General features: G+C 40.8%; 1 protein-coding gene across 1 annotated transcript in view; it reads left to right on the forward strand.

Annotated features, from left to right (window-relative positions):
* The window catches only part of LOC139282486 (protein kinase C-binding protein NELL1-like), a 203,036-nt gene that overhangs the window by 128,748 nt on the left and 48,105 nt on the right, over positions 1–26,183 (forward strand). Inside the window, exon 13 of the mRNA XM_070902231.1 lies at positions 14,648–14,773. Within this exon, the coding sequence (XP_070758332.1) occupies positions 14,648–14,773 (126 nt within the window). The remainder of the gene's footprint in view (positions 1–14,647; positions 14,774–26,183) is intronic.

A 26,183-nucleotide genomic window follows, 5' to 3' on the forward strand; every position in this document is an offset into this window, starting at 1 on the left:
TCAAGTTTCTGGCATTAAAAAAGTTAGTGGTCAGGACTTTGATTTGACACATTTGAAAGTTCTTGAAGGCACAAACCGAGAAGTCATAGTCAGTCATAGCTTTCACAAAAGTGAAAATATTGTACGAGATTGTGCACAGAATGAAGAGCAGCACAGAGCGACTAACTATGTAGGAGTAGGAGTAGGATGCTGTGGACTACATCTTAATGAAGATAATGAAAGAATGTCAGTTTTCTAACCTGGTATCCTTGTCCTCTGTAATATATTCTGCCATGCTTAAGATTTCAAGTCTCGGTAGGATCGGAGAGGGTTTCATAACCGTATCATAACCAGATGCACAAAGTGTCCCCTTTCCCGCCATTCTTCTCTACAGTAAAATTGTAGCCTCCATAACTTCCTCTTCCTGTCAACACTAAAATTCCATTGGACGTGCATTGTGGAGGTCAACGTATTTGGGGTCAAGTTCAGTTAAGCTGAACTGAAACCGCTCTGTCCTTTGGAGATGAAAGTCCTGTCAGCTAGCAGACTGCAAAGATCATGATTTTTTTTACTGTGCTGGATTACATATCTTTGCAAATTGACTTAGATACAATACAATTTTTTTTTGTTATCAGTCATGTAGAGATGGGGTTGCAAGGTTTGCTAAGCAACAGAGAAAGCAAATTGTTTGTTGTTAACCAAAATAAAATTCAGACACATGAACCATTGGAGACAGTGAGCAGTACAAACGACCAGTAATCCCTCCGGAAGTTATGGAGACCAAATCCTCCCCTGCTTTTTTGTCTTTGGAGAGTTGAGAGTTTAAATCTGTTTTTTTATTTCCCCCAAACAAAACCTAGATATTATGGACAAAAAGTATCATTGTCGTACAGATAAATGTTGTGCTTGGTTTTATGCATGGTAATAGGTTTATGACTGACTGATTGTCGAACTAGCCTGGGCCACGGGCTCAGAGAGTGGTAGCAAATAAGAAAGAGGAGAGATAGAGGGAATTGTTTAGAACAGATGTTCCCTGTCAACGCCATAGAAGTGGGGTTTGAATAAAGAACTTGAATCATTCCAATGAAACCCATGCTGCGTTACTATACTGCCCAGAGATAATGCCACTCAACATGATCAAAAGCCTTCTCTGCATCAAAGGAAAGGACAGCTTTTGGGGAGTCGGTGTTATTAGAGAACTCAATAATATGGAGTATGCTGAGTAACTTCCTCTTAAGCGCCAGTTCAGGTGTAAACTTAAAAGCACATTTTAAGATTTCTGTTGAATCCCTTCACTGCCTCCCACAGAACAGCAGGATTGTTCACTGATGTTTTATTAATTGTTATAAATTCATCCAACTGCTCTTTAATATCTTTCATTCTGCAATAGTGTGGAGCTGAAAGGCCAAAGTGCTGCACCTTTTGGAGTAGAAGAAATATTATGTATAATATGTTATTTTACCTGCCACAGCTCTGTGATCTGAGAGAAACGTGGGGAGCAATTCAAAACCCAAAGTCTTACCATACAGGCTTAAAATGTACGAGGTGATACGAGAAAAGGACTGATGTGAAGAAAAAAAGTAATTTCCCTCAGAGAGGTGTGGGGGGTTCGGCAAGCATCTACAACAGAATTATCTATGGCTCCCCCCAGTCATCCCAGTTCCATCCGAGGAGTGTAGCCAGACTGCATTAAAATCACCTCCTTATAAAAGCAAATTATTAATCCAATTAATCAAGTATTACATGAGTTAAGCAGTTATAGAACCCAGCATCAAATAAATATGGTGCATATACAGAGAGAAATTGCAATGCAATTTACTACTGTTATCTTGCGATAACTGTCAGTACTCTAGATAATGGATATCAAACATAAATGTGTCTTTTCCTAGAAAATATATGATCAATTAATAAAGAGCCTACATGTCAGAGAGCTGTGACTGTTGCTGCCAGATTCCAGGTAGGCTGTCAGCTGTCTCTTTAGTTTTGACATTGCATGATCGCATCAACATTGTAATAAATATAATTTATTATTATAATAAATAAGGCAGGTAGTTTAAATCATATCAATTATCATAAGGCTTTGCTGCAACAAAGAAAAGGGAGATGAGCAGAGTGAGTTCTACTCCGCCATCTTGACCACGTCAGAGATCGTCTTTAATGTAATACTCAAATGAATGGAAGTCAATGGCTGCATGGAAAAACCTACTGTGAGCTTTGAAAAATGGGAGCAATGTAATATAATGTGTACACAATTTGTCGAAAGAGTACTACACCATGCAAAACTGCTGGTATCATCCTTTAAGCAAATATCTGAAAGCCTCCTGAACACTCGCCCCTCCATCATCACGGGCGGCATGGTGGTCCGTCCACATGTCAAAGTGTCCTTGAGCAAGACACTGAACCCTAAGTTGCTCCTGAAGGAGGCCGGCACCTTGCTTGGCAGCTCGGTCACCATCAGTGTGACAATGGGTGAATGAGACCTAATCTGTAAAGTGCTTTGGGAACCTTTGAGGTTGAAAAGTGCTGTATAAGTGAATCCATTTACCATTTGCTCACATTCAAGAAAGTATTGTGAAAATGCTTCCACACAAAAGGATTTGAGAGAGACCGAAGTTAATCAGTGACAACGTTACAAGGTGTATCAACGAGCAGAATGACTGCAATAAGGAAACGGGAAAGAATTTGCATAATAATAAAGAGACATTGTGAGAGTGAAATGAGTTTGAATGAAGAAAACATTTTTAAAAATCGAGGCTTAGAAGTCAAATTATACTGTAAAGTGGCATTTTTAAAAGAAAACTTCACATTCAATTTCAAAATTTCACATCTGACAGAGTGAAGAAACAGGAAGGTGACAGTTAATGATAATCCGTACAAAAGCTTAACATCTTGCTTTTTCAGAGTTAACGTGTGTGAAACGACAGTTGGATCACCGTCGGGATGAGAGGTTGTAACTTTTTAGCTCTCTTCAGGAAAACAAAGACAACTACTCCATGATGGATCACAGGGGGAGACCAGTCAAATACAATGAATGTCGAAATGAATGATGGTTGAAATAAAAAAAAAACAGAATTGTGATTCTTTTGTGCGAAGATACAAGCGATACAGTGAATTCAGTGAATGAAACCCACCACCCACCACTCCAACCACCGCCTTACAACTTGTGTGTGATATAAGAACGTATCACTTCATAGCCTGGAAAAAATGTAGCCAGTGAACATAATCCAGGCAGTAATTACATTTCCTCCAAAACGCATTAGGCAAAAACCATATAAACATGGTTTTAGGAGACAGGGTGGAGCTGTGAATCCCATATAGTTTTCATTTTGTAAGATTGATGCAACAAGGGCACTTTCCAAAACGAAATGCATTGTTTTTATTAGATAAAAATGTATTAAGGGACCTCTCATATCAATTTTCATCTTGATACATATCTGTTTAATGTAATGCAGTTTATTTGCCGTCAGCTCCAGAACCCCATCAAGTTTATTTTCTGTCCCTCCAAGGAAAAGTTAAATCTACTGAAACTGGAGATGCCACAGTAAAATCTATAGAAAGTAAAAGACAGCATGTGAGATGCGACAGAGAGGTAAAATTGTGAAATCAACAAGCTTTAATCTTGAAAAACAAAAAAAGGCTCACATAATGAGCAGCTATGATGGACCGAGCACTTTGATGCGACTGTCTGCATCTGTTAAACAACATGTTGTTCATATACAAGGGTCACCAGTGGATTCAGATACACCAACTTCCCAGGACTGATTATGATGCATCTTTCGCTCTGTAGTTTCAGAAGTGGGCTGTCTTGCAGCTGGCAGAGCAGATGACAAGTGTGGATGTTGTCACAAGCAGATGTGGCGCCTCCTGCATGGCTGATGTATTAACAAAGTCGGTTGTCATCGTCTTGTCTTAAAAGACGACCCGCAATGTGGAGAAACGGGAAAGATATACGTGTTTGATGCAGTCGTCATAAGGACAGGAGCTGCTCTTAATTGTCAGATTGTCCAGATCGTTGTTACAGTTGTTGCCTTTGATTCAGTCTCTATGTCGAGGTTTAGATTTTCAAATTAAGTCCAACTCAGCGTTTTGTATAGGAAACTGGAAAAATGGAGCACTCTGTGTGACAATTCTCAGAAGCAGCTCATTTTGGTTGGTCATCACTTTTTCCCAAGGGACAGTTTTAGGTATTAGGATTAAGATTAGATTTCGGATTAAGTTGGAATGAAGGTTGAAAGATATCTCTGTTCGGCACCCATCTTTTTTTTCATTATCTACCATACTGACCCAGAAAGAAAATGTGTTTCTCACTATGTCCTTGCTGAGTCTGAAGTAAGTTTACATTGAAGCAGTTTTTACATGATTTTGGCCAGAAATTATATAAGATTTTTTTTTATCTAGTATTTACTTTTATATTTCATGTTTACAGGGACAGTCTTCATCAATCAATGTGCTTCATCAATCAACATCACTGTAAATGTTCTACCCAATAAGCAGTGGTTTTGTGATTTGCAGGTCAAAGGATTTCTCAAGCAGAGATCTAAATGTCCTTTGAACTACAAGTGGCAATCAGTGCTTACCAGGGAGTGTAGTGACACCAATAATCTTTCAGTCTATCACATGTGATCATATAAGGTACAATCACAGTGAAATGTATCTAACCATAATGCTATTAACATGTCTGTACAGTGTGAAGGATTCCCATTTTGGAGACGTTTCTGCCTTCTGAACACATTTCAATATATTTTAACACACACCGCAAAGACGTTTTGCTGGTAAGATTTTTTATTACATTTGTTTCCCGCTGTTTGTTGAACTCATTTCAGTCTGCTTCAAGTGGCGCTAGCAGCCATTAGAGTTCCACTTTAAGGCTGGTGTTGGCGTAGGATTTATGTTCAGGATTACAATTTGGATTTTGAGGTTATAGTTAAGGTGACTATGGTGGTCTGCGAAGATTTCCGCGATAGTAATAGAAACGTGTTCATGTGACCTGAGGACATGTATGTGTGTGTCTGTGCACGTGTTGGAACGTGAGAGGCGCTCAGCTGTCATTTGTCTGGAGGATTCGACCTCTCCTCCTCTTCCTCTGTCCTCCAGCTGCTCTCTGCTGTCAGGTGGAACCAGAGGGGCTGGCCTTAATTACGGCGAAGAGGTTGACTGGGACACTGACGCAGGACGTGGCGGTGGCGTCTCCAGGCCGCGGCCGAACAGGGCACACCTCGCTCCCTGTTGCCAATGAGAGCTGTTGCAGACCATCTGCTGCCGCTGCCCTCCCCACAGTCCTGTGCATAGAGACAAATAACTGTGTGTGTGTGTGTGTGTGTGTGTGAAAGCTGCTTCTTCTCGTCTTCTCCTCAGCTACTCGACTGTCACTTTGCTGTTTCTCCCGCTGGGCCCCATGCTGACGCATCTACCTTTCAGGAAAATGGGGCACAGCAGCAGCGGGGCATGTAAAAACATTTACAAACTCAATTAAAAATGTAGGAGTCTGTGAAAAATCCTGAGCGGAAAAAAAGACCCTGAAGTCTCAATTAACAAAATGTATTTTTAGTTTTACTCAAAACCAAAATATACTGGGATTTTTGACCTGAAGTAAGTAGCTAATAAGGTGGATAATAATAATAATAATAATAATAATAATAATATAAAATAATTTTTCATTACAATATCTGCTCAGATAAGTATGCAAAACTGTATCTGGGGAAAAGAAGAAATTGCTTAGTTGAATAAAATATAATTAATCTAATGTTTTAGTTTATCATAACCTAATTAGGAGTTGACACTATTTAATCATGACATGATTCTTGTCTTTATAATCCATCTGTGATTAGATCTGACTCTAACTCTTTCTGCAGATAATAAAATTATAAATTAAAATTCTCAAACATAGTTATGATAAAATCTAACATTCTGCCCTACAACTTGATTTAATTAGTTCAATGTTGACGCTACCAAAGAAGGAGCTAAAGTATGAAAGTAACAGATTCAAAGGTTGTGTTTTTCCCATGAGACTTTGCTGATGTCTCACGGACGTGAAGTGAAAATCTCTCAGACTGCCACAAAATCAAAGAAATAGTGCCTCCAAACAACAACGAGGACGGAAACACAACAAGCTTTAAACACAATGTGACCTTCTATGTAGCACCATTAGCATTCATTTGGAGTTGTGTGTTTGGCCACTATTCACTGTCTTTTTAGTTTGGTCTCCACCGACTCCTGAGGAAAATATCTGGGTCTTAAGCAGATACATTGTCACATGTATTGATGTTTTTTACACCAGTGAAAAAGGGCTGAAATGTTCATCTCTACCATCAGCACATCATGCAGTTAGTAATTATCAGGATCCTGAACTAATAAGCCATGAAGTTAACTTTCTAAAAGTGAATTCCTCCCACATTAACTCAGACTGAATTGTGAATAACATCCACTAATCTCAAAATTAATCTCCTAACACCTACCACCACCTCCAGAACAAAAAAATAATATCAAAATAAAACTTGCTTGTGATATGCTGATTCACACATGCACTCACACACACAAGCATTTTGTTGGCATCTGCTCCGGCAGCTGCCTCTGGATGGGAATAACAATGAAGCTAATTAAGCACTCCCACACTGCATTGTCAAATATTTATATCCCAATATCAGTTTTCCTGTCAAATCATTACTGTCATCGATGAAGTCACAACAAGTGCAATGTTGTTTCTTTGATGTCTCACAGGTTCTGTCTGTATCCTCATCTCTTAGATTTTCTGTCTCTGCATCTTTTTTCGTCTCAGTTTTTGTTTTCCGTCCCCGTTTGTATCTTTATTTTCTCTGTTTCCTCTTATATTTGTGTTTCTAACTCTGTTTCTGTCCCTGTTTGAATGTGTCGGCCCGTCTCTCTTCGTCTTCCTCTGTCACCTCCCGAAATGTGCAGTAAGTCAGAAAGACAAAAGATGTTAATTCACCATAGTAAACCAAAAATGTGGTCAAAACTGTCAGGATAACAACAGCTCCGCACTTCTTCACCTAGCCTTTTATCGCTTTCTTTTTCCCATCAGCTGCAAGGTGAATGGTGACTGATGGGATGTCAGTTAGATCATGCAGGTCGTTAGCCGTGAGGCATCACCGTTACCTAGCAACTGTTCACGTATTGAATCTGGTTGAATCTGGCCAATAATCTGAAACAAATTCTCACCTGGACTTGCCTAATAGTATTTAAATGACCTTCCTTACAAATCTGGGCGTGTGTATATGTATTTATGTGTGTGTATGTGTTTGTTTGTTGCAGCAACCCGACACAATGAGAGCTAAACTCAACCATCTGCTGCTGCTGCTGCCCTACCCACAGTTCTGGGCAATCAAGGGTGTGTGTATGTGTTTGCAGGACTAATACAGATCATAGAATATTAATGCACGCCAGCTACGCCTGACAAAACAAAATAGTAGATCTGGTGGAAACACAGGGCTGCCGATGTAAACAAAATGCACACAAACAAACACGCATGTACAGACTGATGTCAGCAGGTAAAAACGTGTCTGTGTTTTGGATGACAGTTTTTCTTCAGGTTCTGGTCTTTAAGGATTCATCCAGTTGGTGACTTTTCAGAGAGAAATTGCAAACTTTCTTTTCGTCACCTTAAACTCTCAACATCAGGACAAACTGGTGAGACAGTTTTGATTTAAAAAAAGCTTTTTTTTTTGCAAGTTTATGCTTCTGAATGTTTCTGAATGGCTTTGTTTAATCAAGCTGTCGCTGAAGCAGACTAGACCTTTATTACACCACTGAATGCCTTGTTAAACTTTGACCAGTGTACCTAGCACTTATGTGTTACAACCGTGAAGTGAGGGCTTGGGAGCTTGGGAACATCTGGAAAATTGTGAGCACCCACAGGGAAGTCGTACTGTGGGGTGACCATTTCGTTAGAATAGTCATGTTGTGAAAGGAAGCTGTATAGAGGATTGTGCACGGTGATAAAACGTGCAGACTGACAGTGTTCTGCAGGTTTTGACCACTTACTGGTTTCATACAGTGATGCAAAGTGTTTCATTAACACTTTGTGGCCACGGCCAATGGTGGCCTGGGAATGCACATTAAACAAGTGCACAATCATTTTCAAGCCAAGGCTGTTGCAAAGGGATGAGTGAGCCCATAACGGTAGCTGAATTAGTGCCTGGATCACATTACCTGGCCGATTGCATTACTTTTTCTTTTGTTTAAATAACTTCAAATGTAGCACTCTGAGTCAGTGTGTATATGTGATGTGTGTGTGTATGTGTGTGTGTGTGTATCTTGAGTTTGTGCTCTTATTATTTTCTTTGGTATTGACGTTACTTGGTTAGTTGGTCGTTATGGTGGTTATCCGTTCTTATTTGATGATGAGATGGTTGTTTTGACCAATAAACTGATGGTTGCACAGTATATATTCCTATGTTTCAGGCACCCCCGGGAATATATAAATTGGGCGCCTACGTTCGAGACAGTACCTTACAGAAAAACAGCAGCATAGGTCCTTTATTGAAGTGCTTCAAAATAACCGCCTCTCTTTTGGTCGAGTGAATAACGAGATGAAAAAGAAAGTAGTATTACTTTATCCTTACCAACAGTTAATGTTGGTCTGTCTGGAAAGCATTAAAACAAACTCTTTTGTCATTTAGGTTGGTTTATCTGTCTGTGTGTACAAGGGAGAGAGGTAAAGAGAGAGAGAGAGTTTTGATATTAAAACTTTAGGTTTTGGTCAGGTTTAAGCCAATTCCGTTGGCAGCTTTTGTCCCTGTTTTCCTCTGTCAGCATCTGTGTTTACCTCTCAGCTTCATACACCATCTTCATACACAGCAGCATCTGCAGCGCTTCCTGATTATCAGCCTATCAATGGAACAACTTTGTGTGTGTGTGTGTGTGTGTGTGTGTGTGTGTGTGTGTGTGCGTGAAGGACCCCATATGTGCATCCCCGCCTGTGCCTCTGATTAGTTTGTATGTTTGTAAGAGCTTGTATGTATGTGTGTTTGCATGCTTGCTAACAAGCTCCAGGAAAACTGTGCCCGTAGGTTCAAGTAGTTTCAAGAGCTGGAAACATTCAAATGATGTCTTCCATATTCCCCACATTCCTCCTCCTCTACCGCCACTGTCTGTCTTTACTGCTAAACTGCACCAATCACCTCTGTGTTGGTAGTGACTGAGGTTGTGTGTTTTCAGTGAAGAGACGGGAGGAATCGACTAAATATTGCTATACTATATAATAATATACTTTTACCTCGTCACCATGTGCTTGAATCGAAACTGTCACAGTTGGTATTAGACAAACACAAGGAGATGTGGCAAGCTGGTCATTGATCTCTTGATCAAAGTCTTCTTGAGCTTCATCATAGTGGTTCGATGAGAGATTTTTGGTCCGAGGTTTCAGTCAGTGTCAAGTCTGAAATGATATTTATAATCTAAGATTCTCAGATGAGCCAAACTGTAGAAAATATTACCAGACATAACATTACTATTCAGTGCAGCCAGAATTATGCCACCTTGTATTATTGATGGATAATTGGAAAAGCGGTGGGAGAGGAAGTGGGTGTGTGAATTACTGATGCTGTAGGTCAAAGTGCAAGTCAGGAAGGAAGGTCAACTTCAGATAAACAGCAGATACTTCCTGGATGAGAAGTGTCGCTGTGCAGGCTTATTCTCTGATATACATCTCTCTTCTTCGAAGACGCAAACTCAGTTTGCTTTTAGGATTTCACCTCCACCAATAAGACCTTAGTTGTGCAGTAATCCGTTAAACTGTGAGGAAAGGCCTTCTTCTGCCTGATACAAGGATTTATTTCAGTTAGTGGGCACCCAGGTGTACTGTTCTAAGCTTTGCAGTAAATGTACCTTTGTGAACATACAGCACACACACACACACACACACAAACTGCCATCTCGGTAAACTGCTCCGCTCTGTCTGACAGAAGGACTCTGTCACAGTTCCAGTCTTCAGAGTGTCAGTCTGAAGGTCTGTCAGTGTGCATCTCAGTGAATGGCAGCTCCTCGTTGGAATTGCAGAGTGACAGATAGATTAAACCACGTTGCTCACATGGTTTCCTGCTGATAGAGAACCACACCATCTTTCAGTTCTCCTACCCACGAGCAGTTCTCTGACTGACAATGTAAACAGCATGTTCCTGAGCAGGCTCTAATCTGCCCAACCAGAGCACTTCCTGCTCTGTATGCGTCTTCTAGAAGGACATGGATGGCGATAAGAGCTGCTGTTCTCCAAAGGCTCGCTAATTAAATGCATCAGTAGTTCTTTTTCTCCTCTGGCTCCAAGAGGGGACGCGCAGCATCAGAGAGAGGTGTAGTCCTGCGCTGCATGTTGATTGTTGTTTTTTGTGTTTGATTTGTTTGCAGCATGGAAAGATAAGAGAGTTTAGTTATTGGGTTCAGCCATCTGAGGCCTCTGTGCGCCCTCATTGTGGAGATGAAACCCCCGTCAGGAAAATCATTTGGCCCTCTCCGTGGCTCAGTCCATATTAAAGGATAATAACACAGCTCTTTTCAAGTTTGTGCCAGTAATCTAAGTTTCTGCTGCTGCAGGAAGAATAGAGCACAGTGGGAGATATCCAGGCTCACTTTCCTCCTTCACATGTCAAAGTTTTTAAAGCAACGCTGTGACTCAATTATCATGGTATGTATTTGCAGACTGAGATTAATTTACTCCTCCAGAGGAGGCCATTTCTTCCGGTATGAAAAGCTTCGTCCACACAGGGATAAAAGTCCATCCAAAGTGAATGTTTTCTTTTATCCTCATTTCACTGTGCTGAGTGAGTGTACATATTATAGCTGCATTACGTTGCACTCTGCTAGCTGTCAATCACCTCACGCAGACATGAAATATGCCCAGAAGAAATCCTCAAAAATGTGTTGCCAAAGAAACTTAAGTTTCTAAACCAATATCCACTAAAATTGAGATTGATGGTCATATATATATACGATGCGTGTAAACAGGCGAGCTGAGTATCACTGAATCAAAGAGGTGTTCATGCATTGTAATAGCATCAAAACCTTGATAAGATTTCAGGTTTTGCTGTATTTGCACCAGACAGACAGGATTCCTGTGGGGACGGAGATATTGGGATGAATGTGAGATCAGCTGACAACACAGCAAAATTCAATGAAGCAAATTGTGTTTGTTTGGACTTTGACGTAGCAGATCAACATTGTTTACAGTCAAAACTTTCCCATCATTAACTTTAATTTCATATGTTTTGAGTTCCTTGCAGAGACTTGCTGTGCAGTGATTGAGACTTGCATAGCGACATAATAACTTCTGTAAAAAGGCCTATTATTGGAAAACGTTTTTTTTCTCACTCACAGTGTTTCTGTTGTTTATTGTGTTTCAGTGATGTCAAATGAAAAGAAAGCAGTTTAAACCAAGTGCATTAGAGAAAATAAATGAAATCTCCCATCTCTCTTTCAACGCAGCCAGTGTGCGTGTGTGTGTGCGTGTGTGTGTTTGTGTGCATGCGCCTGTCTGCTGAAAGCAATACTTTGTGCAAGCCTCAATTATCATGGTGTGTAATTGCTGGGTGAAATTAGCTTCTGTGTACATGACTATAGAGAGAGAGGAAGAGAGAGAGGTCAAAGAAAAGGGGAATGCTGATTGCTGTGTGTGTGTGTGTGTGTGTGTGTGTGTGTGTGTGTGTGTGTGTGTGGGAGATATCTGCTGAGATGGTGATGAGATTTGTATCATTCGTGATGACATTTGTATGAAAGCAACTCTGGTCAAATCCTTTTTTTAAAAAAATGCTTTTGCCTTCACTTTTCTCTTGACTCACATGAATTACTGATTTGTGCTCTTAAATGCGCATCAGCTCAAGTTAAAGGGGGTTGTGGTTGTGGTTACTTCAGTAACCTGATGCTGTGCAAAATAAACAGTGACATTTTCAGTGACATTTTCAGTGACATTGTTTTATTTTGGATGGAGATGCATTGATATATACGACTACAGAACACTCTCACCAATATACACCTCATCTCGAAGTTAAATTGACTTAACTTTCTGACTTTGTAAACATAGTTAACTTTGAATATTTGGAATTAGGAGTTTCTGTACAAAACTTTATTTTCTTCTCAGCTAAGCAGCGATCCATGTTTAATGATGAATATCTGATATCTGAGTCGCCACCAAAATCAAATAGATTGCTCTGTTGCCGAACACCATTCAATCTTTCAACCAAATTTCACGGAACTCTGTTCATGAGGCTTTGAAGACACCCTGCTGAGCGAAACTGAAAACCTGGAAAGAAAATTGATTAGCAATTCTGAGTTTGTCGAGTGGAAAGCCTTTGAGAAACATGTATGGGAGTGCGCACACACACACACACACACACACACACACACACGTACAAATGCACTCATCTCGTTGTCTTCACCAAACACCAAAGTTTCATCTTTTAGAAGAGAATCTGGTGAATACTTTCTCTAAAGTCCAGAGAGGTATATCTCCGAATGTGTTTCCATGCCTCTCCCGTTCTGAGGCAGCAGCTTCATCCACTGAGCTTCAAACAGACCAGAAAATGAGCTGCTCAAAGAGACTGATCAGCTGCAGTAGCTGAGGTCCTGGACCACATTTGCTGGGACACACACACACACACACACACACACACACACACACACAAGATCTGGGTTGATTAGAGTGAAGAAAATAAAGGGGGTTTTTCATCAGCGGGAGATAATATTGCTGTTGGATAGAAAACTGTTTCCATTAGCCTCTGTAGAGTAAGGGGTGATGCAGAAACTAGTGTGCACACACGCACATGCACTCCCACGTGCACACACACACACACACACACACACACACACACACACACAAATAATTTTAGTCTTCTGTCTTTCTGCCTCACTGCATCCAAACACTCAACATCCAGACACACAGTCCCTTCCTCCCTCTCTCTCTCTCTCTCTCTGGTTCCCAAACACACAAATACACACAAAGGGATGAGCTGGCGCAAACATACACACACACGCACACACACACATGTGCATGCACACAGAGAGTCCTATCCTGCCTTATTTTTAGCTGTTCCCCTCCCCAGCCCTGACCTACATCACAGCATGAATAAAGCAGCAGAGAGATGAAGAAAGTGAGCTCACAGGGGGGAGGGAGGTGTGGGGGGGGGGGGGGGGGGGGGTCTGGGGTGGAGGCGGAGGGAGGGAGAGACAGAGAGAGAGAGACACACCGGCAAAAGCAAAAAAATGAATTCCCCCCTGTGTGAAATGACAGTTCCAGTTCTGTCAGCAGACCTCACCTGCTACGACGCTCCCAGAGGAGGCTGCAGAGGGCGAACACATACACCCACACAGACATTCAGACACACGCACAGTTATTACGAACACTGGATGACGGACCTTCGAACGACAGAGATCAGTAAGCCTCATCATGCATCAGAAATGACAGTAGATGCTTTTCCCACTTTAAATGAAAGCTGACAAAAGCAGCGAGCTCTCGACTTTGAATTATTGAGGCCGTTTCTTTCGGCGACATCACAGGCCGGCCACCGTCAGGCCTAAACAACACTTTGACGCCTGTTCGCCAATGAAGGGTAATCAGATGAGCAGCTTTCAGGGTGGAGTAGTGCTTCAGGACAAGATGAGAATTGGATTCAGGTACTATTTCGCAGCCTCAAAGCACTTGAGTAAGTTCCATGTTTTTGATGTAGCAGATCAATGCTTTTTATGCTGAAGGCCGGCAAGGCTTTGTACGCCTGAATACACGATCCGTTTCTCTTTGATTGTGCAATTCAACACTCCTACTGTACACTCTCCAAGGATGAAATTTACAGAGAAAAAACCTCTGGGTGTTGCATGTAAGTCAATTACATACTTCATACAAATTCATTCTGTTGTAAGGGGAAAGTGTGAGCTGAAAACCTCAAAGCTGGAATGTATTTATCCAAGGAGAGGATATGGAAATACTCTCCTCACTCTCTCCTTCCCTTAAGTGTAGCGTACAGACTCCCTTAAGTGGTGGAAAGGCCTGTTTGCCTCAGGAAACTGGTTCTCTGCCGCTCACATCCACATAAATACTCGGCACTGTACACATACACACAAATTTAGGCCCTTCTTCATAACACCTCCCTTGTGTGTTTCCGATCCCATTTCATCAGCAGTCATCCAGCTCAGCTAATGCCTCCCTGAGCTCTGTGTTTTAATGCTCATACAATGTCTTTCAAGCTACATTAGGAAGGGAGAGAGGCTGTAATGTAACATATTAGCGAACATTACGGATCTCAGGAAAGATGCTGCTCCTCTTGCTGTCCTTGTTTCATCAGCTTTCTCAGTTCCTTACTTTCCTCTTATCACCTTTCCTGTCTTTTCCTTTTTACCTTTATTTCCTTTTCTCCCCCTTGTCTTTATTTCCTGGCCTCTCTTGCCTGGAACTCTCTATCTATTTCTCTGAATAAACAATACAAAAGTTGCCTTGTTTGTCTGTGTGATTGATGAGTGAAGGCAATTTTTGGGACCATTTTTGGATGGGCAACATAACTGTAAGCAACAAGGTGACACCCAGAGATAATGAGATTAAGGCAACAGCTCATTGAGCTTCATCCACCTGCTACATCAGTCGCCCGAGAAACCGTTCTGTGTGTCCTGAGTGTGTCTTCAGAGAACTCTCAGGGACTTATCTATTCACTGTATCTGCTCTGTTTGTCCTCAGATATTGACGAGTGTGCGACCCAGATGCATTACTGCCAGTCCAACACGGTGTGTGTCAACCTGCCCGGCAGCCATCGCTGTGACTGTCTGCCAGGCTTCATCAGAGTGGATGAATACTCCTGCACCGGTAGGTCTGCATGCATGAAAACACAATGCTGACTCATCAGATCTTATTACATAATGGCACACACACAAACAGACAGTCAGTGTAACGATCATAAAACTAGTGGTAGATTTTCCTTCTTTACTTGAGTGAACTTACTGCAACTTTGTGAAATCAGTTATTCTTCAAGTGGTCCAGGGGATCCTGGATCTCTTCCCACCTTGGTTTGGGCAACTCTGAGTGTAAAGTTGTGACGGAGAGAAAAAGTGAGCACAAATTGCTAGTTTGTGATCGTATTTCTGCATAATATATATGAAATGTGTTTCCGGGAAGTCCGCTAGTGCCGAGGGCTGTCTAAATCCACAGTTCATCAAGTCCTCAAGGGGCTGCAAGAGACTTCAAGAGAGTCTGCTTGTGGTGGAGACTTCACCAGACCAGGCTAGGAAAATTACCCACAATTCTTGGCGATATGGATGCGATGATGAAAAAGAATAACAATACAGTGGCTGTAGACTCTTTAGTCATGGCTCAAAGAGGGAATGAAACTGTGTGTTTTAACACCATTAAAACAGTGCTGTCACAGTCATGGCAATACTCAAGTAAAGCAGCTCACAATTGTCCAGAGGTCTAGTACTTGAGTAGATATTCTTACTTTCCACCTTTTCATATAAGGAAAGTAAATTATTAATATTGAATCTGACATGTACATTCCCTCCCCTCTTTGTCAGTATTACCCCTAAATGAAATTGGTTGCAGTTTCACACTGACTCATGACAGCCTGCAGTGATTTCAAAATGTGTCAGAAAATGAAAGCTTCCGAGAACTGCCGGCCACATGGCTCTCCGACTGTGACGCTGTATCTTTTGTTATCTGAAATCAAGGCATGCTGAGAAATAAATGCAAACTGATTGGTGAATACCCCAGCATCTGTCTGTTTAAAGGTTGGGAGAATCAGCATGCGATGGAAGAAGAAGGGGCGATTGCAGCCATTCAGTTTTTTAATGGCTCATCTGCGGTAAATATTCGGATTAAAAATATCCTCCTTTCTCTACATCCCTGGCCCTCTCACAGCTGAATATCAGGACAAAGTACAGTACAGTGACATCTGTTCTGGCATAGCTGTTTTACAATGTTTTCCTACTGAAGGGGTTTAGAGCAACATGTTTTCTTGAGAGTGAATAGGATGTGCTTGGTTGCTGCTCAGTGTTTCTCCAGAGAAGTGTTCTTTAATTAGCTCAGAGTTGGCAGCCAGGCAGGGACAGGGATCCATAGACAATCAATCTATTTTGCAGCTTGTAAACTGTCCTGGCTGCTGACTGGGAGCCCCAGGAGCACTCTCTACATCTGCTGGGAGAGATAAATCCTCTCTCCCTCTCCTTTTCCCTCTTCCTGCTTCTTCTGCAGCTTCTTCTCGAGGGTTTCAGATCCTCTGCATGAATGTAAAACAGAGTTAGCGTTCACAGCGCAGGGAGGCGACTGCTCACATTTCACAACGCTAACACGATTGCACATTAGCTTCTGTAATTGGTGCGTCGTGCTGAAACCTGTATTGTTCTTCATTGTGACTGGATTTGGAAAGGTTTTTGGTAATGACATTATTGTCACTGCATTAAACAGGACACACACAGACACAGTGGAAACTACTTTCTGGTTCTATCAAGTGATTAGCGAGGAGAAATTTAACTCAGGAAATACAGTAGCTGCTCTGATTGAATAGTAGAGGCTGAAATTAGCTTTGGTGTGTGGAGTTTTGAAGCTTTTATCATTAATCATAATAAAAGGTATGCACTGATGTCACTTTGTTCTGCGATATCGCCTCCTCATACCTCCCCAAACGAGCGGCGACCAGGAAGGAAACAAATGTGCAAACAAACATACATTGGGAAGGTTAACATTACATTTACATTACATTCATTTAGCCGACGCTTTTATCCAAAGTGGCTTACAATGAGTGCGTTTCAACCACGTGGTTATAATCAAAGAATTGCAAGAATCGTGCAAGTACATCAACAAATGTGCTACATTTAGAAACTATACGAGATAGAGAAAGGGTTTATTTATTTATTTATTTTTATTTTATGGGCCAAGGTGCAGCCTGAACAGATGAATTTTCAGTCTGTGGCAGAAGATGTGTACAGTTTCTGCTATCCTGATCAATCCTGGTCAATGGCGAGCTTGTTCCACCATTGTGGAGCCAGTGCCGCAAACAGTCATGTTTTTGCTGAGCGGTAGCTGGGCCCCCCTTGTAGTGAGGGAGTAGCAAGCCGATTGGCAGTAGCAGAACATAGTGGGCGGGCTCGGGTGTACGGTTTGACCGTGTCGTAGATCCGTAGGATGCGCCTGAGCTTTTTGCGGTACCGGTGCCTTGAATCAGATTTCAGGGAGATCAGGGAAATGTCTAAATGTTTTGAGAATGAGCTCTCTTAACCCACTGGCTTCAGATTAGTTAGAAATCAGATTAAAGTCTTCTAACACCACAAGAACAGCACACAATTAGATAAAATGATTTGTCAACCAACACAGCAGATACAGCACAGTCAAGCAGAGAAAATGCTGATTTGAAAAGTAAATATACTCAGTCTAGTTCTAGCAGCCCTTGAAGAAAGTTACCTCCAGACATCAGAATGTGCACTATAAATTGTTTTCTCTAACTGGTGTATGTATATATTATATATATATATTCTCAGAAACTCCAAAGTGCTAACCACACCCCCTGCTAATTAGTAACACAATCAACATGATGGTGATGGCCTGGCAATAGAAATTTAACAACAGCTGGATTTTGTAAATCCTAAACTGCACTGGGTTCAGATAAGAATATTTAGAATTATTATTATCACCAAAATGTACTTCAGTATCATAATATTGATAATAATAAGAATAAGAATGGGTAGTTTATTCTATGACAGTGCATCACTTAGTTGATCAAATGTTATGTATGTAAAATCTTAATCTGCAAAGTACCCAGTAACTATAGCGAAATAAAAAGTTCAATATTACTCACTGGAATAGTGCAGTAGTACAAAGTAGCATGGATTGCCACCTAAATATGCAAGTACAAGCACCTCAAAACTGTTGTTACTTAGCCCCTTAGAAATTGCATTTCTTCTCTTTAGCCTTTGTCAGTCTGTAACAACATCCGCTGTTTGTGCACAACAGCTCCTCATAATTTTAGAAAGCTTTTCCATGTTTTTTTGTTGTTGTGAATAAACGATGCAGGTTCTAACTTTCATGTTCTCCACTCCGGGGGGAGGAACCGTATGGTAACATCACATACGCGTCCTCAGACAGAAGTCACCTAACCGTTACAATAAAGCAGAAGTGAGATAAAACACAGGGACCGCAGGAGACATGTGTCTGATGGCAGACATGTGTTTGTTCCTTCAGGCCAGTGTGCGTGCACTATAAGTGTGTCTCTATGGACATCAGACAGCTCTTACCTTCGTCCACCCACAAACTGTAGACACCATACAGTTAACAAACTTACCCTCAATATTCCAGAGGAATAAAATGTCACATATTGCAGCTTTAACACAACACATCATGTATCACCTTTTGCATTGGACACTCTCAGCCTCATCTCTCTGTGTCTCTCCTGCCTAGCAGAGGAGCCTGTCCTTTGTGAAGACAGCACCCTGTAAACAATAGGAAGCAGCGGTAATTGTGGTTCCACTTGATTTCACCTCTATGGAAGCAGGTAGCACCTCAGGGGAGACAGGAGGCGGGCCGAGGGAAAACGAGAGGTGGCAGGAAGTGTGAGTTCTACACCTCACTTTCTCAAAATGCCACAGAGCTGTCGTCACATCCACGTTTAAGAAGAATTCCTTTAATTAATCCCTTTTGGGAAATTAAGCATTTTCACTCGAATTTTGCACACACAGGCCCGAAATAGAACCATGCACACACATGTATAGACCATAGACATGCAACTGGGGGAGAGATGTTAGAGTTACGGGGTGCCCCTCAACCAGTTAGGGTTGAGTCCCAACAGACTGAGCAACAGCACAGTTGACTTCCTCTGCTGTCTGTATGTTGGTGTCCCCATTTAAAGGACATTTGATGTGCAATTGATTGTGTATACATATTTCATAGTATTTAATTTGTCAGTATCTGTGTTTTTAAAAAGGTTTTAAAAGAAAATCTGAAGGCCCTTATCGTGTCAGTTGATACTGTGCTTAGTGGTGCAAATACCCAAACAGCTTTCAGGTCTACTGGTGGTCTGGTGCCTTAGGGCACTTTGCTGCTTTGCCTGGCTGGTGATCCAGCCTCTGGCTTTCTTTTCAATAAGTTTGAGGTGTCTGCCAAACAGCTATCAGGGATCTTGCTAACAAACCCAGCTGTGATGCTTTACTCCCTGTGCAGCTGTGATCATTATCGCTCTGAGGTTACATTCTACCATACATTTTACGTTCTATGCTCAGTTCAGGTGAGCAGAAGACATAGGAATTACAGGCAAACGGATCTAAAACTTGTCTGAAACTCCAAAGCAACGCGTAAGGTGCATGCAAAATGCCCCAAACATACTCAAATCAATTCGAAAAATGCACCCTTCTGCGAAAACACATCCAATGTGATCGAACCCTTCAGAAGATGTTTCCTTCTGAGGAATAGAAAAGCTTTCCTGGTTATTGGGCAAATACACCCAGGAGGGACACTTGTAAAATAGATATTTATTTTCAATTGCAAACAATGTGTTGAGTTTAGACTCCAGTTTGCTAAAGTGTAGACGATACCATGTTTACCTTCAGTCTTTATGGTGCAGTGCAAGCAGAACTCAAGTGATTTCCCCTGCGGAAGGTCATTATGATCTCTGACTTCATGTGTTGGTGGATAATAGTTGTGTGTCATAGGTAATTGTCCAACTCCCACTGTGTACTAATCTTATGATCGCTGGGTTTTAGAGGAATTGTTTTCTGCATTAAGCAGGTGCTGATGAGACTCGCAGATACAGATTAAACTGCGGGAATGAGAGGTTTAAGGTCCTTCCTTCCTCTCGGCTCGGTCCGGTAAATAAACTCCAACAGCAGGTTCAACTCAGGTCTGGAGATAAAGGGTACTAAAGCCATTTTAAAATGAATTCCTCGTCTATTAGAAGCGGTAGCTTTGCACACTGTATGACTGGGTGAAGACGCTGAAACTCTCTCATAGATTAAAGAGCTCAGTGACTGTGAAGCTGCAGCTTTTATACTCTTAGCGGACCTGCAGTGTCAGAACTGTTACTATTTGAACAATATATCATATGGCCAGTATTACTGGCTGATATCAGTCTATCACAAACAGTAGCTGATTGTTGGCAGATATACAAATAGAGGTTCCAGTAGAAAAATGTTTTTAGGCTAAAACTTTTATATATTGATGACACTTATTCTTAAATTCAAATATCTTAATTTTTTGTTATTATTTATAATGAGGTTATGCAAAATTTGGCTATTTGTCAGTGAGCTATTTTCATATAATAACATTTTACTCACCACCTCTGAAGTAGAGATTTAGGAGACATGGACTCTGGCAGGAAGTTGGCCACGAGGACGAGCCTCCTGCAGCTCTAAAAAAACATCATCTCCGAGTCCAGCCAACCAAAGCTTGTTTACTGTCATCCAATATTTATAACTGTAATAAGTGATAGTAAAATTAATTGTTTATAACCTTTGTCGCACCTGTTTTGATGGATCATAGATTTGTGTATGTGTATATATGTTAAGTGTTTGTGTAAAAAGGAAAAGCGATAAGTTATTGGATTTGTTTGTTTTTTTTTACTTTAAAATATCAATATTGATTTAAAAATCAATCAAGCTTTAATGAATATAATTAGTCTGCCCAGCTGCGACTCCTTTATTGTCCCTTTAGCTGACATAAACACGTGCTGGTATTTTACTGTATTGATTGAGTAAGTGGTTGCTTTCAGTCCACTAATCGCTGCCGCCTTTGATCCTCTAATGTATATTTCTCATCTATCCTCATCTGCACTCTACTGATCAATACTTGACTTTTTTATTTTCTTATCAACCTGCTGTTCATAGACAAGATGCTCAGTTTCTGCTGTATGGCTGACCAAAAAGAAGCTGCCATTAATTTCATGCATCAGTTGTTACATATATTCTCCAAAATCCTAGCATTGGGAAAGGCTGCATCCCCCCAAGACACATTATATGTTTAATGAAAATTTGATCAAATCCAATTCCAATTATACATGTAATGAATGTGGAGCTCAGGTGTGACGAGTCTGGAAACCTTGGCAACCCTCCCTGTATACATTAACTGTTCAAAAATGGAGGTCACGCTGTCAGGCTGGCTCGGCACCAACCAATTTAATAAGCCCATCAAGCACAGTTTGGGAAGGAGTCAGATAAGTTTACCTTAGTTCCTCACTTTCTGACATTTGTAATTGGCTCTGAGGAGCCGGCGTTTATATTTAGCTTCTCTATAAAGGTTTGATGTAAGGAGTGTTTCTTCCTGCTCGTCGGCAGACTGTACAACCGTCCAGAGTGATGTCTGTCTTTACGATACACTGCTTTTTCCGTAAGCTTTTGTTGCTTCTTCTTTGATGCAATGTCTTGCGGTTTCCCTGGCTGAATGGACATGGAGACGTGTGGAATAATAATGCGCCGTGGCCATGGGATGGATGTTTACTGACAGAGCACATTAATGGAACATGCTTTCATTATTGTGAGTTGCAGCCTAAGCTTCTTTATTGGCTTGAGCTATATATTTCATTGGGTAATAGATGAATTGCATTATCTTGCAGGCTCTGTGCTGCAGCTACACAGAGAGAGGAAATTAACTGGATGGTCAGGACACTATATAGCAAACTGAACGCTACTAAACGGCACTAAAGAAGCGGCTGTAATTCATGATATAACAGAACATATTTACAGCACGATTAGAAGCACTTGTGTTTTAAAGTGCTTCATGGTAATAATAACATGTGACTATATCACACACACACTTTCCTGCCCCATTTTTGTTGCAAAATGTACTTATTTACATTTAAAAGTAGTTTTAAAAAAGTAAAGAAATTGTAAAGTTCATGCTATCGCTGCTTGTTCAGAGCAAGACTCTTGTCCTTATAAATAAGGCTCCATTTCCTGCGAATGTGTGTGTTCTGAGAGGCGGCGAAGGAAGGTTTCTGCAAAGGTAAATAAGAACAGTCAGGTTTAGCAAGTCTTTTGTTCCTTCAGCAATTTGACTGTTAAATGAGAAGGACAGTACAAAAACACAGGGTTTGATGGTATTCTGGTCAGGGCTATGTTTATTGGTAATCCCTATGAAATCCGTCCCTGTGGTGCAAAATATTTATTAGTTGATTAATGTGGGTGTGGATTTCGTTTCGCAGGGATCATGTAGCCCACTGCATGTAGAAGTGTTTAGTGTCTATATTAGAGTGTGTGTGTCAGCGTATGCTAGAGCGAGGGTGCATGGAAATGCTCTCTCTCTGAGAGTGTGTGCATACAAGTGTGTATTGTACATTTGTATTTATATCTGTTTTGCATACTTTCACACCTTGACCACCCCAATTTCTTTATTTGGGATAATAAAGTTTACCTTGACCTTATCAGCACTTCCAGGTGCAGCAAGCAGCTGTTTTCAGCAACAAAGATCCAAAAACCCTTTGTATGTTACCTGCCCGGCACTAAAGCGGACAGACAAAGTTAGTAACTAGCTGATGAACATACTGGAGCATTTAGGTGCTAAAGAGCCAGCTATTTTTCACAAGAGCTGATGGAGACCAAAACAGGACTTACATTCATCCGGTGGCCGAAAACACGACTCCAAAGTGAATGCTAATGTTGCTCCATATCTGCTGGATGTGTATAGACAACTGTTTGCTAACAAGTTTTCCTTTATTACTTTATTGCTTTATTACTTTATATGGAGTTTTCTACCTTACCTGAGTTCCTTAGTTTGGTGATGACATAAATTATACTGGAGATAAAGGGAAATAGAAGTCTGCATCGTAAAGCGAGAAGCAGTCTTAAAAAGTCACCAGAATACATTACGGTCCCCAATTGTACACTGCCCTATGCAAGGGATCCCATTAAACCCCACTTTGTCTTAATTAAATTTTAATAATAAAATCTCCATATTTCTGAGCGCACATATGGCTTGCATGCAGTAGTACTGAGAGGCAGCTTTGAAAATTGGAATTCATTGACCGGTGGGTCAAAAGAAAACATCCTCTTGAACTGCATGTGGATTACTGCAGGAAAATCAGAAATGTTCTCCAACTAATTTCATGGGAATCCATGTCCTCCAGGCTAAATGCTATGACAGGCAATCAATATTTTTTCCCCCGTGACACGGGACAGATCTCTGCTGAGTTCACATCACGTCAAGGTGAGCAGCAAGGCCGAGGCAGAAAGTGAGCATGACGACTTTGCGTTGGGAAAAAAAAAAAAAGTCAGAAAAAACCCTTGAAAAATCCTGCCGTGCGCTGTTCTTTTTTATGGGCTTGTCACTGGTCATTAAATTTCACATTACTGAAGTGTTCTGCTTGACATTATTGAATGAGACGACGGTAAGAGCTTAAAAGATGAGGACATGTTTTAGAAATGTATTATGCAAAGTGAAAGTGAATTATGAGGTGTTGGTTTTACTCATAGATCCCCTTATACACAGAGTCTGTCTCTTTCACAAAAAAAGCGTTGAAATAGGACCAGAAGACAGATGAAATCTGAGAGAAGAAATGTCGGCAGACATCACTTCTATGACATGAACAACACTGACTATAATTCAGTTTCTTTGTGACATGAAAAACATAATGTGAATTGACATCGCCAATCCGGTTTGAGTAAAATGTGTGTATTCAGAGAAAGTAACAGAACTCCAAAAGACAAGTATAAATAGGCATCCAACAAAAAGGGTATAAAAAGATAACGTGTTGTGTGGAGACACCACTGCTGCTGTTTACTGGCAGGAAGAGAGACGGTTGATGTGGAGAAAGAGCTTTTAAGCTGAGAACATTTGTTGTCATTCTTGCACACAAATGAGATTTGATTACTAAATTGTACTGGACATTGCTAAATCTAAATATGGACTACATGCGTTGAGTTATACCATAATAACTACTTTTCCAATAAACCACTGCTGCATCACTCCGAAGTTCTTTGTGCAGTTTCAGAGACTTAAGGACACATTAAGGTCACACTTCCAACATTTTCTGACATCTATAGTTTTTTGTCATGTGTCAAGAAAAAAATGGATATAGACGATGTAACTTTTTCAAACATGACAGACATTGGACATTGCAGATGCAGAAGTATGATGAAAAATATATTTTATCCCAATTTCTGACAAGACAAGATGTCTTTGTTCTTCTGAAGAGTCCAAAACCCAATGGCATTAAGTTTACTGAGAACCAAGAAAGCCAACAAATAACATAATAACATGATGCAAACATCAGCAGAACCAAGAGGCCAAACTGATTCTGGATCTCCTATTGTGTCCGGAAGGTTAAGTAGCTGATAACAGGTCAGAGCTACTTAAGCTGCACCATTAATAGATTTACATTTCAATAAATGTTTGAGACATTTAGCTTCCTGTCTTGCTCAGTGTAAGAGCAGCAGTCCAGGAAGCTCGAATTATAAGATTGTTTGCATGACGGGCAAGAAGAAGTGAGAAGCCATCAATCACAGACGGAAGTGGAAAAGAATGTAAAACAGAACGTTTGGTAAAGATATCAAATATAAAGTTGAATACTGTAAAACGGGCGTCATTGCCTTCCAAAATGTTTCAGGAGAATTTTCTGATGGCACAACTTTGTTGATGCCTGCCAAACGTGTAATACATGACTGTTCAGGTTCCCATTCACATGACTGTTTTCTGATGTGCCACCTCTGTGATTAAGGTTTCGTCTTGGCAGCTAAAACTGGTTGGTTAAGGTTAGGGAAAGATTGTCGTCATGGTTAAAAGAAAGCCTTGACTGTTTGTAGGAGACGGGATGACGACTGAGCTTGCTTTACACCATCGCCTCCTCACATTTTATTTCAGTGTTTAACTCAGACTGAACATTAAGTCAATTTTACATCTGCCATGATTACATACAAAGTCGATGTGAAGAGGTGAGTGGACTCAAATTATTAGCTGTAGGCAGTGCAAATGGAGGCTAATAGCTGTCCGTGAATTGAAAATGTTTCAACTTGAGCAGAAAATTAGCATTTATCCCGAGGCTTGAAACCACTTTCTAACTTACAGAAAGAAAATACAGCATTTTGTGTTAAATCTGAAACACCTTGTGTAGTGAAAGTGAACACGTCTGCACTGTTATGGCCTTAGAAGGTCAAAGCAATGCTTTCAGTGATGATGATGATGATGATGACAAAATGTTCATTTAAGGGAAAATGAAATGACTGGTCGAGGGACTGATTTCGGACGCAGCTCTGGTTCTGAGCTGCCCTCATTGGTGAGAAACATTTTGTTTGTCCCAGTAATTCTGTGAAATGGGAAACAACCTCCCTCATCCCTCTGCTCCTCCTCCTCTATAACCCTGCGTTCTCCGCTGTGTTGACAGTGCAGCAGCCGTCCTGAGTGTGACGGCCGCTGTCCGTGGTCCAGATGATCAGTCATTATGCATCGTTTGTCACCTCAACATGTCCAGGCCTGACACGGCATGACTCCATAATCATCACTAATCAGACCAAACGTGACAGAGATGGGTTCAGCGTGTTCAGACGAGGTTTTTGTCATCTCCAGGAGAATCACTGAGCTTACTACTGTCAATGTAATAACTTTCCACTGACACGATCATTCATCACAGAGTTTGGTTATTGTATTGTAGAAGGGGGAAAAAAAGTCCCCCTTTGGTTACTCTAACTGGTAGATCTTATCAATCTCTGATGGTTTATACATTCCATTCATTATTCTGTGAGAGCTGTAATTAAATTTTCAGTCCATCCACCGAACGACAGCTGGTCTGTGTAGAGGTGCATTAAAAAGCAGATTCTCTATTAGCCAGTGAGTGTTGGCCAAAAAATACAAAAGAGATACAAACATGAAATGTTATATTTAAGTTGTATTAAGCATTATTTTTTTTAAATCAACATGTAATCAAATGACTCACAATGTTAAACAGCCCTTCGCCTAATCCAGAATACATTCATCTAATAAGACCTTTTATATCACTAGCAAAATAAAGAACATAAACATGTTTTTCCTGGAACTGAAATATTAATGTGACATTACACTTACTTACTTTTGGACAGATATCCTCAATAAAAAGCTAAATACCAAATAACTTAGTGGACGTGGATATTTACAATAACAATAACATTATACATTATACTTTATAATAGTATGGGCCCTTTGTTAATTGCGCAAGAGGCTCTAAGAAGGTTGTGGGCACACAGCATGTGTGAGCATCTCCAAGTGCTCTCAGCTGCTCCCATCACTGGTCCAACGGCTCTGCTGTGTAACTGCTGAGTAACTGCTGTGCCAATCA

Source organism: Enoplosus armatus, chromosome 1 (assembly GCF_043641665.1).
Source record: "Enoplosus armatus isolate fEnoArm2 chromosome 1, fEnoArm2.hap1, whole genome shotgun sequence".
Classification (NCBI taxonomy): Eukaryota; Metazoa; Chordata; class Actinopteri; order Centrarchiformes; family Enoplosidae; genus Enoplosus; species Enoplosus armatus.